At 43.9% G+C, this 15,714-nt stretch overlaps 1 protein-coding gene across 1 annotated transcript in view; it reads left to right on the forward strand.

The window, feature by feature from the left end:
• Window positions 1–2,567: 2,567 nt before the first annotated feature.
• Window positions 2,568–15,714, forward strand: part of dcc (DCC netrin 1 receptor) — a 990,886-nt gene continuing 977,739 nt past the window's right edge. The window contains exons 1-2 of the mRNA XM_060825544.1: window positions 2,568–2,574; window positions 7,788–8,108. Of these exons, the coding sequence (XP_060681527.1) occupies window positions 2,568–2,574; window positions 7,788–8,108 (328 nt within the window). The remainder of the gene's footprint in view (window positions 2,575–7,787; window positions 8,109–15,714) is intronic.

Below are 15,714 nucleotides of genomic sequence, written 5' to 3' on the forward strand. Positions count from 1 at the left end.
TGATTTGGATGCGAGCATAAGAGGTACAGTTAGTAAGTTTGCAGATGACACCTAAATTGGAGGTGTAATGGACAGCGAAGAGGGTTACCTCAGATTACAACAGGATCTGGACCAGGTGGGCCAATGGGCTGAGAAGTGGTAGATGGAGTTTAATTCAGATAAATGTGAGGTGCTGCATTTTGGGAAGCAAATCTTAGCAGGACTTATACACTTAATGGTAAGGTCCTATGGAGTGTTGCTAAACAAAGAGACCTTGGAGTGTAGATTTATAGCTCCTTGAAAGCGGAGTCACAGGTAGATAGGATAGTGAAGATGGCGTTTAGTATGCTTTCCTTTATTGGTCAGAGTATTGAGTACAGGAGTTGGGAGGTCATGTTGCAGCTGTACAGGACATTGGTTAAGACACTGTTGGATATTGCATGCAATTCTGGTCTCCTTCCTATCTGAAAGATGTTGTGAAACTTGAAAGGGTTCAGAAAAGATTTAGAAGGATGTTGCCAGGGTTGGAGGATCTGAATTACAGGGAGAGGCTGAACAGACTGGGGCTGTTTTCCCTGGAGGGCGGAGGCTGAGAGGTGACTTTATAGAGGTTTACAAAATTATGAGGGGCATGGATAGGATAAATAGACAAAGTCTTTTCCCTGGGGTCGGGGAGTCCAGAACTAGAGGGCACAGGTTTAGGCTGAGAGGGGAAAAATATAAAAGAGACCTAAGGGGCAACTTTTTCACGCTGCGGGTGGTGCGTTTATGGAATGAGCTGCCAGAGGATGTGGTGGAGGCTGGTACAATTGCAACATTTAAGAGGCATTTCGATGGCATATGAATAGGAAGGGTTTGGAGGGATATGGGCCAGGTGCTGGCAGGTGGGATGAGATTGGGTTGGGATATCTGGTCAGCATGGATGGGTTGGACTGAAGGGTCTATTTGCATGCTGTACATCTCTATGACTCTATGACTCTTTGATCCTTGAATGTACTGAGCATACTGGATCCACTGAGACTCAGAAGTCACACCAGTCACCGATTTTGAACAATCATTGTGTTCTACAGTAGTCACAGATTCATGAACTATTGTATAAAATGAGGTCCGCAGATGCTGGAGATCACAGCTGCAAATGTGTTGCTGGTCAAAGCACAGCAGGCCAGGCAGCATCTCAGGAATAGAGAATTCGACGTTTCGAGCATAAGCCCTTCATCAGGAATAAGAGAGAGAGAGCCAAGCAGGCTAAGATAAAAGGTAGGGAGGAGGGACTAGGGGGAGGGGTGATGGAGGTGGGATAGGTGGAAGGAGGTCAAGGTGAGGGTGATAGGCTGGAGTGGGGTGGGGGCGGAGAGGTCAGGAAGAGGATTGCAGGTTAGGAGGGCGGTGCTGAGTTGAGGGAACCGACTGAGACAAGGTGGGGGGAGGGGAAATGAGGAAACTGGAGAAATCTGAATTCACACCTTGTGGTTGGAGGGTTCCCAGGCGGAAGATGAGGCGCTCCTCCTCCAGCCGTCGTGTAGTTGTGTTCTGCCAGTGGAGGAGTCCAAGGACCTGCATGTCCTCGGTGGAGTGGGAGGGAGAGTTAAAGTGTTGAGCCACGGGGTGATTGGGTTGGTTGGTTCGGGCGGCCCGGAGGTGTTCTCTGAAGCGTTCCGCAAGTAAGCGGCCTGTCTCCCCAATATAGAGGAGGCCACATCGGGTGCAGCGGATGCAATAGATGATGTGTGTGGAGGTACAGGTGAACTTGTGGCGGATATGGAAGGATCCCTTGGGGCCTTGGAGGGAAGTGAGTGTGGAGGTGTGGGCGCAACTTGGAGGTGTGGAGGTGTGGGTGAGACAGGCCGCTTACTTGCGGAACGCTTCAGAGAACACCTCCGGGCCGCCCGAACCAACCAACCCAACCACCCCGTGGCTCAACACTTTAACTCTCCCTCCCACTCCACCGAGGACATGCAGGCCCTTGGACTCCTCCACCGGCAGAACACAACTACACGACGGCTGGAGGAGGAGCGCCTCATCTTCCGCCTGGGAACCCTCCAACCACAAGGTATGAATTCAGATTTCTCCAGTTTCCTCATTTCCCCTCCCCCCACCTTGTCTCAGTCGGTTCCCTCAACTCAGCACCGCCCTCCTAACCTGCAATCCTCTTCCTGACCTCTCCGCCCCCACCCCACTCCAGCCTATCACCCTCACCTTGACCTCCTTCCACCTATCCCACCTCCATCGCCCCTCCCCCTAGTCCCTCCTCCCTACCTTTTACCTTAGCCTGCTTGGCTCTCTCTCTCTTATTCCTGATGAAGGGCTTATGCTCGAAACGTCGAATTCTCTATTCCTGAGATGCTGCCTGGCCTGCTGTGCTTTGACCAGCAACACATTTGCAGCCATGAACTATTGTATGCTACATCAGCCACTACAGTGGAACTAGCGTATAATAACATGAACCACAGATTCAGTACTCTCAGGGTGAACCGACATGCAGAAACAGATATATCTCAGAAGGTTCTGTTGACAATTCTGAGGTCCTTCAGCTCAGTTATGTGGTTCGTTCAATGCAAACTAATGGAGTTCTAGTCAAACAGCCAAAAATGCCAGGTATATAAAAGTGAAAAGTATTAGGACAAGACACCAATTGCAATATTAGCTTGCATTTTGTGGATCTTTTAAGTTAATAAAACACCCTCAAAATGGCTATCAAAAAAAATTGACACAAACAAATAAATAAATAAATATTCGAGTAAAAGTTAAGTCTTATAGAGAATCTGAAGGTTGTGAAGGCAAGCTAGTAAGGCAGAGACATTTAGGGAGGGAATTCCAGAGTTTAGGACCTTTCCGGCTGAAAGTTCAGCTGTCCTTACCAAAGCAGAAAAGTTGTAAATGTACAAGAGGCTAGAGTTGAAGAAATGTAGAGATCCTGGAGAGTTGTAAGGCTTGAGGAGATCACAGGGATAGAGTGGGAGTAAGACCATACAGCTATTAAAATCATGGATGAAATTTTTAAAATTGAGGAATTGCAAGATTCAGAGCCAATTTTGGCCAGTAATACAGTGGTAAAATAAGTTAACAATAATTTGTGCAATGAGGATACAGGACTAGTAATCAAGAAGCCCAGGTAATGTTCTGGGGACATGGGTTCAAATCGCGCCATAGCAGACAGTGAAATTTAAATTGATTGAAAGTATGAATAAAACTAGACCAATGGCAACCAAGTGACTATTGCAGATTCTCATAAAAACCAATCTGCTTCACTAATGACCTTTAGGGAAGAAAATCCTCTCTGGGCATTTAGGGAGACTGGCAATAAGTGCTTGCCGAGACAGCGATGCTCACAATCTATGAGTGTGTAGAATGGAAAAAGATTGTACCTTCAAATTGGTTTATAGTAACCAGGAATCTGGAAGAGTTGTGATTTCGTAGTGTATCCGAAGCACCAATCATCTTTTAATATGCAACATTTGATTTTTTTATATAACCTCTACATTAAATAGTATTGATCTTTTACATAGAAATATGCACTTCCCCTATGGCTCAGATTTTACAGTAAGTTATGCTGAAATTTGATTATTAATCCTGTGTCATAAAGCACCCCATTGTCTCCTCCAAAAAAATGTTACTCCTGAGGGACTGATATGTGAAGAATTCAAAACATTTAAATCTATCTTTCCATTCTCAGAGACATGGACATGACCATTCTTTACATCACCAACTGCATCTATGTGTCCCCTCAATTTTCTAACTTTCTGGTAAAAAGGATCATTGGATTTGTGCTGTTGCAGTTATAAAGTTTATAAGATTGTTGTCTCTTTTGTTGTGTGAGGGTTTTAGGACAGAACAAACTTTTGATGAGATCATGGAGCTATTTTCCACTGGGGCATAAATAGCATATTCGAATCAGTTTTGAAGAGAGTGACACAGGTAGATAATAGTCTTTTAACAATGTAACAGTAAGATTAGACTCTTATATTTCTCGGATTACTATGTAAAATTGAATTTAGTATTAATATACAACATAGGGGGTTCTAAGGAAGCCTAAAAGGAAGTCTTTTTCTGACCTTGCCTCCTCCTTGATCAAGAGAAAGTGAGGACTGCAGATGCTGGAGATCAGAGCTGCAAATATGTTGCCGGAAAAGCACAGCAGGTCAGACAGCATCCAAGGAGCAGGAGAATCAAGTTTTCGGGCATGAGCCTTTCTTCGGAATGAAGAAGGGCTCATGCCCAAAACGTCGATTCTCCTGCTCCTTGGATGCTGCCTGACCTGCTGCGCTTTTCCAGCAACACATTTTCAGCTCCTCCTTGATCAGTCTGTCTCGAACACAAACTCACAGATGCGGACATAAAACCACATGACAAAAAGGTTTTTGGGATTATACTTTTAAGTTAAGGTAAACTGAACATGTCATGTCACCTATTCTGAAGTCTGGAAGACTTGATTGTTAGAGATTAAAGGGACCCAGATTGTTTTACTTGGAAGATGATGCAAGCATTTTGCACTTGGAAACAATGACAGCAGCCTGTATGCTAACAGTGGATGGACTAGGAGTTTCCAAAATACCAAGCAAATATTGAGGCTATCAGGCGAAGTTGTGCTTTAGATTCTCCATTTAATTCCATGATTGAATAAAGCAGAGGTCTAAAGAATGACTAAATAGTATATCTATCTGCATGTAAAGCCCAAAGAATGCACATGACTATAGTGCTGAGCTTTGAGATGAGCAGGGTAGGCTATAGACTGGGAGTGAAAGAGCAGTCAAGAGCTGTAAGTCTGTACGGTTCACTGCACTAGAACACAGCTGGGAGCTTGCACTTGAATTTGAAAAACAAAATTTGTCAAGTTAAAAATATTGCTGGAAAATTTTATCGAGCTTTGGGTAGATGGAGAAGTTCCAATAAAACTCACACTGTTGTGGACTTAAGAATTCCCAGTCTGGAAAAGGAAAGGGTTTGAAGTAAACCGTCAGGAGCTAAGGAACAGTTTGGAGTGGTCCTTGGAGGATCAAATGCCTACCTGAAGACCAGTTGGGCAAATACACAATAGAGTGTTTGTTTTCAGCAGAGATGTTCAAAGTTCTGTTCTCCAGTCAGATTAAAATATGAACTGCTTGTTTAATCACCATTGCTTTTAGTCTGTTTGCTATAGTAATGTCTTTTTCTGAGAGTTATATCGTCTGTTTAGCTATTAACTATAAGTTTGAATTCCTTTTTAAACTGATTGGTCTCTGCAGGGATTGTAATAGTATTGTTCAGTAAGAGATAATGACTAGCTACAGATGTGGCACCTTTGTAGCCGCATGAATTAGTTCCAATAGACAATAGACAATAGGTGCAGGAGTAGCCATTCTGCCCTTCAAGCCTGCACCACCATTCAATATGATCATGGCTGATCATCCTCAATCAGTATCCTGTTCCTGCCTTATCTGCATAACCTAGGAGAAAGTGAGGACTGCAGATGCTGGAGATCAGAGCTGAAAAATGTGTTGCTGGAAAAGCGCAACAGGTCAGGCAGCATCCAAGGAGCAGGAGAATCGACGTTTCGGGCATAAGCTCTTCTTCAGGAAGACTCCTGAAGAAGGGCTTATGCCCAAAACGTCGATTCGCCTGCTCCTTGGATGCTGCCTGACCAGCTGCGCTTTTCCAACAACACATTTTTCAGCTCTTATCTCCATAGCCCTTGGTTCCCCTATCCTTGAGAGGTCTATCCAACTCTTCCTTAAACGAATCCAGAGACTGGGCCTCCACTGTCCTCTGGGGCAGAGCATTCCATACACCCACCACTCTCTGGGTGAAGAAGTTTCTCCTCATCTCTGTCCTAAATGGCCTACCCCTTATTTTTAAGCTGTGTCCTCTGGTTCAGGACTCACCCATCAGCGGAAACATGTTTCCTGCCTCCAAAGTGTCCAATCCTTTAATAATCTTATACGTCTCAATCAGATCCCCTCTCAGTCTTCTAAACTCAAGGGTATACAAGCCCAGTCACTCCAGTCTTTCAACATAAGATAGTCCCGCCATTCCAGGAATTGACCTCGTGAACCTACGCTGCACTCCCTCAATAGCCAGAATGTCTTTCCTCAAATTTAGAGAGCAGAACTGCACACAATATTCCAGGTGTGGTCTCATCAGGGCCCTGTACAGCTGCAGAAGAACCTCTTTGCTTCTATACTCAATTCCTCTTGTAATGAAGGCCAGCATGCTATTAGCTTTCTTCATTACCTGCTGTACCTGCATGCTTACCTTCATTGACTGGTGCACAAGAACAATCAGATCTTTTTGTACTCCCCCCTTTACCTAACTTGACTCCATTTAGGTAGTAATCTGCCTTCCTGTTCTTGCCACTAAAGTAGATAACCATACATTTATCCACATTAAACGGCATCTGCCATGCATCTGTCCCCTCACCTAACCTGTCCAGGTCACCCTGTAATCTCCTAACATCCTCCTCACATTTCACCCTGCCACCCAGCTTTGTGTCATCAGCAAATTTGCTAATGTTACTATTAATACCATCTTCTGTATCATTAATATATATTGTAAAAAGCTGCGGTCCCAGCACTGATCACTGCAGTACCCCACTGGTCACCGCCTGCCATTCCGAAAGGGAGCTGTTAATCACTACTATTTGTTTCCTGTCAGCCAACCAATTTTCAATCCGAGTCAGAACTTTGCCCCCAATACCATGCGCCCTAATTTTGCTCACTAACCTCCTATGTGGGACTTTATCAAAGGCTTTTTGAAAGTCCAGGTCCACTACATCCACTGGATCTCCCTTGTCCATCTTCAGAGTTACATCCTCAAAAAATTCCAGAAGAGGAATTCCTAATAGAGGAACCCTTAGAAATGACAGAGGAATTAAATATAGAGGATACCTTAGAAATGACAGAGGTCGTGTGCACATTTAATTAGCTACCACTCAGCAGTCAAAGAATTGTAGTCTTTCTCTTTGAGAAAAGTTTGGATTTTTGCCCAGCAGCTACAAGCAATATTTTGGCATCAACACAGTAATTGCTCAGTGCATTAGCCTCTATGATGAAAGTCACCAGATCCGACCCCACTTTCCCTCCAGAAAGTGGTTGGATGCTGCTTGCCATTGGCCATCCCATGGCTAACTGAAGCTGTTTGTCTGTTGGCCATGCTTTTTCCTGTAGGTCTGGACAGATATTCTGATTGATCATGTTGACTGGTCCTATTTCTGTACAATGCCACTGTTGGTGAGATGGTTCTAAGGCCCAGGGTCTTCAAAAGTGGAATACCGTGGAAGAGGAAAGTTGAAGTCAAGATAAAATACCAGGCCCATGGAGCATTTGTGGAAGAACAAATAGTGCAAACATTTCAGATTATCAGCTTTCATTAGAACTTGAGGGTCACATACTTGTTTTCTCTTTCACTTGCACTACATGTAACCAAGATGCAGTAAATCAAGGCAGTAATGTTTAAACTATAAAAGCTATTGCATATTCTGCTTTTAATCTTACTATAATACCAACAAACATATGAATGGTTATAAAGCACCAACAAATGCCACCTTAATATGGTTATCAATACCATGTGCCAATGATGATACCTGTTATTTATGTATTATTTTACTATTAAAAAGCACAGTAAGTTATATCTGGATTCCATTTAACCACATGCAGCTAGTGGCTGAAATATTGCATACATTGCATTAGGTGACAGCACTCCTGCAATCATCAATCAACATCAATGGAAATAATATTGAGACACTCAGAATAATTTCTAACTTAATTTATAACAGTGTTATTCAAACAAGTACACATTTCCATTTTTAACCCAAGCTTTATTTGTTTCCATTTTAGGTTCCCAAATCCGAAGATTCATATCATTGCGATTTGTTTCTGAGCCTTCGGACACTGTAACTGTGCGGAGCGGATCTTTTCTACTGAACTGCTCGGCCACAGCAGACCAGGGCCCAGTGACTATTGGCTGGAGAAAAGACGGAGCCTTCTTAAACCTGGCCATGGATGAGAGAAGGCAGCTGATGCCTGATGGATCCTTAATGGTACAGAATGTGATCCACTCGAAACACCACCGACCTGACGAAGGATTGTACCAATGTGAGGCCTCAGTTGAGGGGGCTGGGATGATAGTCAGCAGAACAGCTCGACTGACTGTGGCAGGTAAGCAAGCAAGGCTAAGCCTGGCAATAAGACAGATTCTATTGAGACTAATTCCCTTGTTTTGTCCTTTTCTACACTGTTTTCTGCCAATATTATCATTTTAATTTATACCTAAGTCAGTGCAGCACAAATTTCTTGCCAGCACAACTCGCATAAGACAAAAAGCCCAAGCTATTGACTTACTGTCAATGGAACTCTGAAGTAATGAATATTGCAGTCCCATCCTCTTCGCTGCTGTTCTCCCCTGGGAGTGCTGACTCATGATAAACTAAGGTTCCATGAGTGTTGACAGTCGTCTGGTGCTTTGCCAAGCTGGGCCTGTGCTGAGTCTGTGAGCTGTGTGGGTGAAGTGTCAACGCATGTTATTTGACTGAAAGGCATATCAAAGCCAGACCTGATCCTGCCCTCATCTGATGCTCACATTCCAGCAGAATCGCCACGCATCAATCAGGAAGCTCATTTTTTTCCCTCCCTAGCCTGAGGACCCTGAACTGGAGCAATCCCATCATGCTGCTCTGACTATGATTGACGACCACTTCGCACATACTAGATGAAACCATGAACTTGCACTGCACCTGGGAGAGAAAATACCTAATGCACTATTGCCTGGGTGGTTGTAATTGCTTCGCTGATGTAAGGCTCAGCAAATATTCCAAGTAATCTTTTATGACAAGCATTGATCAATAGATTATTTGCATAAGTAAAGATGCCAGCTCAGAGAAATATCTCATTTATGGCAATATAATATCCAGCACGAAAAGTAAAAATGACAAAAAGATGCACCATCATCCCAAAATAGAATAATTCTCCAACATTTCTATAGTTTTCAGTGGCCTGGCAGATGTCAAACTGTAGCAAGTAAACATCCAACTGTTTTTCACCTGCATAGAAGTGGACAATGGAATCTAATAAGCACTGAATAAAATCAGGTTAAGTAGGTCTTAGTCTACGGATAATGAGAGCACTTTGCACTAAATAAGAACAATTATGTTGCATTTTCACATGGTCTCTTTTGATCTTATATTGTCATGTAAAAAGTGAGTTTTAAAAGCTTTGGTGTGCTCTTGTGTTGATGTTCTGGCATATTACCATTTTACTGCTGTCTTTTCTGAGATGGAAAGACAGTTAAACACTATTGCAATTAAAAAGAAAGAAGACCATATTGGAAAATAACAAGCTTTAGGATGATCTGCTGGTAGGATTTGATGAAAGGTCAGGCTGGTGTGGAGGATAGACATTGGTGGGGACCATTTGGGCTGAATGGTCAGTTTCCATGCTGTAATTATGATGTAGTTCCATGTAATGATGGGCTGAGTTTTCATAGAACATAGAACATAGAACAGTATAGCACAGAACAGGCCCTTCAGCCCACGATGTTGTGCCGACCATTGATCCTCATGTATGCACCCTCAAATTTCTGTGACCATATGCATGTCCAGCAGTCTCTGAAATGTCCCCAATGACCTTGCTTCCACAACTGCTGCTGGCAACGCATTCCATGCTCTCTCAACTCTCTGTGTAAAGAACGCGCCTCTGACATCCCCTCTATACTTTCTTCCAAACAGCTTAAAACTATGACCCCTCATGTTAGCTATTTCTGCCCTGGGAAATAGTCTCTGGCTCTCGACTCTATCTATGCCTCTCATTATCTTGTATACCTCAATTAAGCCCCCTTCTCCTCCTTTTCTCCAATGAAAAAAGTCCAAGCTCAATCAACCTCTCTTCATAAGATAAGCCCTCCAGTCCAGGCAGCATCCTGGTAAACCTCCTCTGAACCCGCTCCAAAGCATCCACATCTTTCCTATAAAAGGGTGACCAGAACTGGATGCAGTATTCCAAGTGCGGTCTAACCAAAGTTTTATAGAGCTGCAGCAAGATCTCACAACTCTTAAACTCAATTCCCCGTTAATGAAAGCCAAAACACCATATGCTTTCTTAACAATCCTGTCCACTTGGGTGGCCATTTTAAGGGATCTATGTACCTGCACATCAAGATCCCTCTGTTCCTCCACACTGCCATGAATCCTATCCTTAATCCTGTACTCAGCTTTCAAATTCGACCTTCCAAAATGCATCTTCTCACATTTATTCAGGTTGAACTCCATCTGTCACCTCTCAGCCCATCTCTGCATCCTGTCAATGTCCCGCTGCAGCCTACAACAGCCCTCTATATTGTCAACGACACTTCCAACTTTTGTGTCATCTGCAAACTTGCTGACCCATCCTTCAATCCCTTCATCCAAGTCATTAATAAAAATTACAAACAGTAGAGGCCCAAGGACAGAGCCCTGTGGGACACCATTCACCACTGACTTCCAGGCAGAATATTTTCCTTCTACTACCACTCACTGTCTTCTGTCGGCCAGCCAATTCTGTATCCAGACAGCTAAGTTCCCCTGTACCCCATTCCTCCTGACCTTCTGAATGAACCTATCATGGTGAACCTTATCAAATGCCTTGCTGAAGTCCATATACACCACATCCACCGCTCGAACCTCATCAACTTTTCTAGTCACATCCTCAAAGAACTCAATAAGGTTTGTGAGGCATGACCTGCCCCTCACAAAGCCGTGTTGACTGCGTTTAATCAAGTCATGCTCTTCCAGATGGTCATAAATCCTATCCCTCAGAATCCTTTCTCGCACCTTGCAGCCAACAGACGTGAGACTTACTGGTCTGTAATTGCCGGGGATTTTCCTATTTCCTTTCTTGAAGAGAGGAATTACATTTGCCTCTCTCCAGTCCTCAGGTACGACTCCAGTGGAGAGTGAGGATGCAAAGATCTTCGCAAGTGGCAAAGCAATCGCATTTCTCGTTTCCCAAAGCAGCCGAGGACAAATCTGATCCGGGCCTGGCGACTTGTCAATCTTAATGTTTGACAAAATTTTCAGCACATCAGCTTCTTCTATCTCTATCCATTCCAGCATGCACACCTGCTCTTCAAAGGTTTCATTCACTACAAAGTTTGTTTCTTTTGTAAAGACAGAAGCAAAAAACTCATGTAGGGCTTCCCCTACCTCCTCAGACTCCACACACAAGTTCCCTATGCTATCCTTGATCGGCCCTACTCTTTCTTTGACCATTCTCTTATTCCTCACATAAGTGTAAAATGCCTTTGTGTTCTCCCTAATCTGTTCTGCCAAGCCTTTCTCGTGCCCCCTCCTAGCTCTCCTCAGACCATTTTTGAGCTCCTTCCTCGCCTGCCTGTAATCCTCTAGAGGAGAGAGTGAGGTCTGCAGATGCTGGAGATAAGAGCTGAAAATGTGTTGCTGGAAAAGTGCAGCAGGTCAGGCAGCATCCAAGGAACAGGAAATTTGATGTTTCGGGCACAAGCCCTTAATCAGGAATCTGCCCAAAACATCGATTCTCCTGTTCCTTTGATGCTGCCTGACCTGCTGCGCTTTTCCCGCAATACATTTTTAAGCTCTGATCTCCAGCATTTGCAGTCCTCACTTCCTCTTACCCCTTCTTGCCTGTCTCAGACGGACTTACTTATTCATCACTTGCAACAACTGTTCCTTAAACAGTCTCCACATGTCTATAGTGCCTTTACCATGGAACAATTGCTCCCAGTCCATGCTTCCTAACCCATGTCTAATCGCATCATAGTTTCCTCTTCCCCAATTAAATTTCCTCCCATTTTGCCTAATCCTCTCGTTATCCATAGCTATGTAGAATGATTGTTGTTTGGTCCCATTCTTGGGTGGAAAATGGTTGGGAACAATTCAATGGCACCCAAAGCAGTATATTGCTGGTGGTGTCCCATTCCCCAATGAACACTGGGGCCCATCTCCAGGAGCTGCTGGGACAATCCGCAGTTCAGCAGCCTCATGAGTATCACTGAGATATATCATTGGTCATTGCTGAGGCTGCAGATCCAAGGCAGAGGCAGCTTCAATGATGGGGATTCCTGGAAGACAGTTGAGGCTGGACAGGCATCTCTAGCAGCCACGTTCTGGTAAGAGGGCAAATGTGGTGCATGCACTGTGGCTGTTATGATGGCCTTTGGCATTAGATTCCCCTTCTGTGGGTTTTAAGAGTGCCCATTACAAAGTCCATACCCCAGACCATGCTGGGCAGTTTCCAGGTTTCACCGGGTGGTCTCTGCATAAAGTAGCAGTTCTCACTCTGCCCAGTTTTAGACAAAAGAGCCCATGATGTGATGCTTGGCTCAGCCATTCACAGGCATCTGAACCACAAACATTTCTGTTGCTGGCAATCATGTTCCGATGAGAAGAGGCCAGTCTCCATCCCTGACAGCTTTCTCCATTATTTCACCCACTCTCTTGTTTTCCAATCTCACCCAAACAGTGGCAAAAATTCAATCCAGTGACTGAGAAATGCTACATCATGAAAGTGAACGGATACTGATAATAATATTTTTGTTAAATTGGGAAGACTGAGGAAAAGGCATTCCTGGCAGTGGATTCACATTTACATATTGAATTACAGTCACTCCATTGTCTTAGAATGATTCTTTTCACACCCTTGCACAATCTCTTCCAGAGGGACAACCCAAAGGCTGGTCCTCCTCCCTTTTCCTGCTCAGTATGTTTCTTCCTCTTGTGGCATTATTTACTGATAGCGCAGTCAGTTTACACACGTATCAGTGTACAGGTGGTTTGCTTTTGCTTAGTTTAGCCTCTTGAGTATTTTGAACCTAAATGATAGGGCAGGAAACAAGAGGACTTGAGTGGCACACTGGTTTTACACCTCAACTTCAAAGAGAGGTGAAATGAGCTGATGTGTAAAATTGGAGTTGCACTGATTCTGTCAGTTCCCCAAACAGTGGAATAGGTTAAAACTGTAATTTAAATGTCAGCTTACAATTCACCATTTTCATCAGAGAAACTAGCTGTTGATCCTTTTGGACTAAATGAGGAATGGTAATGGGCCATCTCAGTCACCTTGTGTTATCTTGGCAGTTGTAGGATACAATAATGTTGGAATTAACTAATCATAGTAGTAAATCGTCTATTAACCTTTTGAAACTTTGGAAATTTCCTCACATTAATGATAGAATTAATGCCTGCTGTGTCTCAAACTACTCATTTACATTAACCCAAAATATTATTTTCTGCCTTGAAGCAGCTGCTTGTGGGAGTTTAGATAGAAAGGAAGTGTACTAGCAGCTAGGGCCAACAGGCCAACAGAAACTAAAATGCCTGGAAATATATAGCAAGTCTGGAAAGATTGGTGACTAGAGGGTCAGAAATAATGCTTCAGGTTGAGGGGCCAGAGAAAGCCTTTGGCTCTCTGATGTCTGTGTCACACATGCTGATCCTTCTCTCCTTTCTCCTACGTCACTATAACTGGAGACCTCTGAGGAAACTGCATTGCTTTCCTCTGTCCAGAGGTTGCAAAAACCCCATGAAGATCATCTAAATGTGAAGTGACACACCTTGATGCAAAAAAACAGAAAGGAAGTGAATTTTAAAATTGTGTATTTGGAATTGTGGATGTGCAAAGTGAACTGGGAGTCCTTGCATACCCAGACAATGATGAGTGCAGCAAACAAATTATGAAGGCAAATAATATATTGCCCTTCATTCTAAGAGGGTTTATGTTCAGAATTAGGGATGCCTTACTCGAGTTATGCAGGACTTTGATGAGACCACATCTGTATGGCGTTTTGGTTTCCCCATCTAAGAAAGGTACTGGGCGGGACGGTGGCACAGTGGTTAGCACTGCTGCCTCACAGCGCCAGAGACCCGGGTTCAATTCCCACTTCAGGCAACTGTCTGTGTGGAGTTTGCACATTCTCCCTGTGTCTGCATGGGTTTCCTCTGGGTCCTCTGGTTTCCTCACACAGTTCAAAGATAATATGCAATAGGTGCAGGAGTAGGCCATTCTGCCCTTCTTGCCTGCACCACCATTCATTATGATCATGGCTGATCATCCTCAATCAGTATCCTGCTCCTGCCTTATCTGCATAACTCTTGATTCCACCAACCTTGAGAGCTCTATCCAACTCTTTCTTAAACGAATCCAGAGACTGGGCCTCCACTGCCTTCTGGGGCAGAGTATTCCCCTAACTTTCCCAGAATGTCTTTCCTCAAATTTGGAGACCAGAACTGCACACAATATTCCAGGTGCGGTCTCACCAGGGCTCTGTACAGCTGCAGAAGAACCTCTTTGCTTCTATACTCTTGTTATGAAGGCCAGCATGCTATTAGCTTTCTTCACTACCTGCTGTACCTGCGTGCTTGCCTTCATTGACTGGTGTCCAAGAACACCCAGATCTCTTTGTACTGCCCCTTTACCTAACTTGACTCCATTTAGGTAGTAATCTGTCTTCCTGTTCTTGCCACCAAAGTGGATAACCATACATTTATCCACATTAAACTGCATCTGCCATGCATCTGTCCACTCACCTTGCCTGTCCAGGTCACCCTATAATCTCCTAACATCTTCCTCACATTTCACCCTGCCACCCAGCTTTGTGCAGGTCAGATGAATTGGCCATGCTAAATTGCCTGTAGTGTTAGGTGATGGGGTAAATTGTAGGGGAATGGATCTGGGTGGGTTGCTCTCGGAGGGTCGGTGTGCACTTGTTGGGCCGAAGGGCCTGTTTCCACACTGTAAGTAATCTAATCTAATCTACTAGCCAAAGTGGGTGTGCAGAGGAAATTCACTGGGCTGCTATTGGGATGGCAGGACTGTCATACAAGGCCAGATTGTTTCAACTGGACCTGTAATCAGAAGAATGAAAGGGGATCTGAATGAAATATATGACATTCTCATGGGATAGAACAGACAATATTCAGGTACGATGTTTTCCCTAGATGTGGAGTCTAAAAGCAGGAATGTAGTCTCAGTATATGGAGTAGACCACTTAGAACTTAGATGAATAAATATTTCTTCACTTAAAGGGTAGGGAACTCCCTGCCACAGAATGATGTGGAGGCTAATTCACTGAATATGTTCAAGAAAAAGGTAGATAAAACTTGGAGATTTTAAAGGCATCCATGCATATGGAGAGAAAGCAAGAATATTGCACTGAGCTAGAGGATCAGCCCTGATCCTATTAAATGTGGAACAGTATCAAAGGGCTGAATGGCCTCCCCTGCTCCAAGTTTCCATATGACTATGTTTAATTGTGGTTTCAAATGCAGCACACCAAAGCAATCCATCTGACAAACCACTGTGGATCTAGCTAGTTCTATTTTAGTCTGTGTAGGATTCTTCTTCCTGTGAGCCAGCAGAAATAGGCTCCAACAACTCTTTGAATCGGCAGCTCTAATGTGGTGGCTGAGGAAAAAGGAGTGGTATTTCAAGCCATGTCCTCTTACCACACTTGCTCACGATTGGTAGGACAGGAGTGGGGTGTTGCGTTGTGTCCCAGGAGTGCGGGAGTAAATGATCCCAGCAAGTTTTCAGAGAGAAGGACTCAGCATTTGACAACTTAGCACCATTTCCTGCCTGACCTTCCAGAGAAAAGTCCAGAGCAGCATCTTATTTTGATAAGTCTGACTCGAATCCAAAGGAGGAAGCTAGTCGTCTATAACCATCACTGGAGGTATGACTAGAAGAAGGTTGCAATGTACAGTGGCATTCCTGAAATGTCATCTTCAAATCACCATTTTATTGTAAGCTTCCAAAATTC

Source organism: Hemiscyllium ocellatum, chromosome 1 (assembly GCF_020745735.1).
Source record: "Hemiscyllium ocellatum isolate sHemOce1 chromosome 1, sHemOce1.pat.X.cur, whole genome shotgun sequence".
NCBI lineage: Eukaryota > Metazoa > Chordata > Chondrichthyes > Orectolobiformes > Hemiscylliidae > Hemiscyllium > Hemiscyllium ocellatum.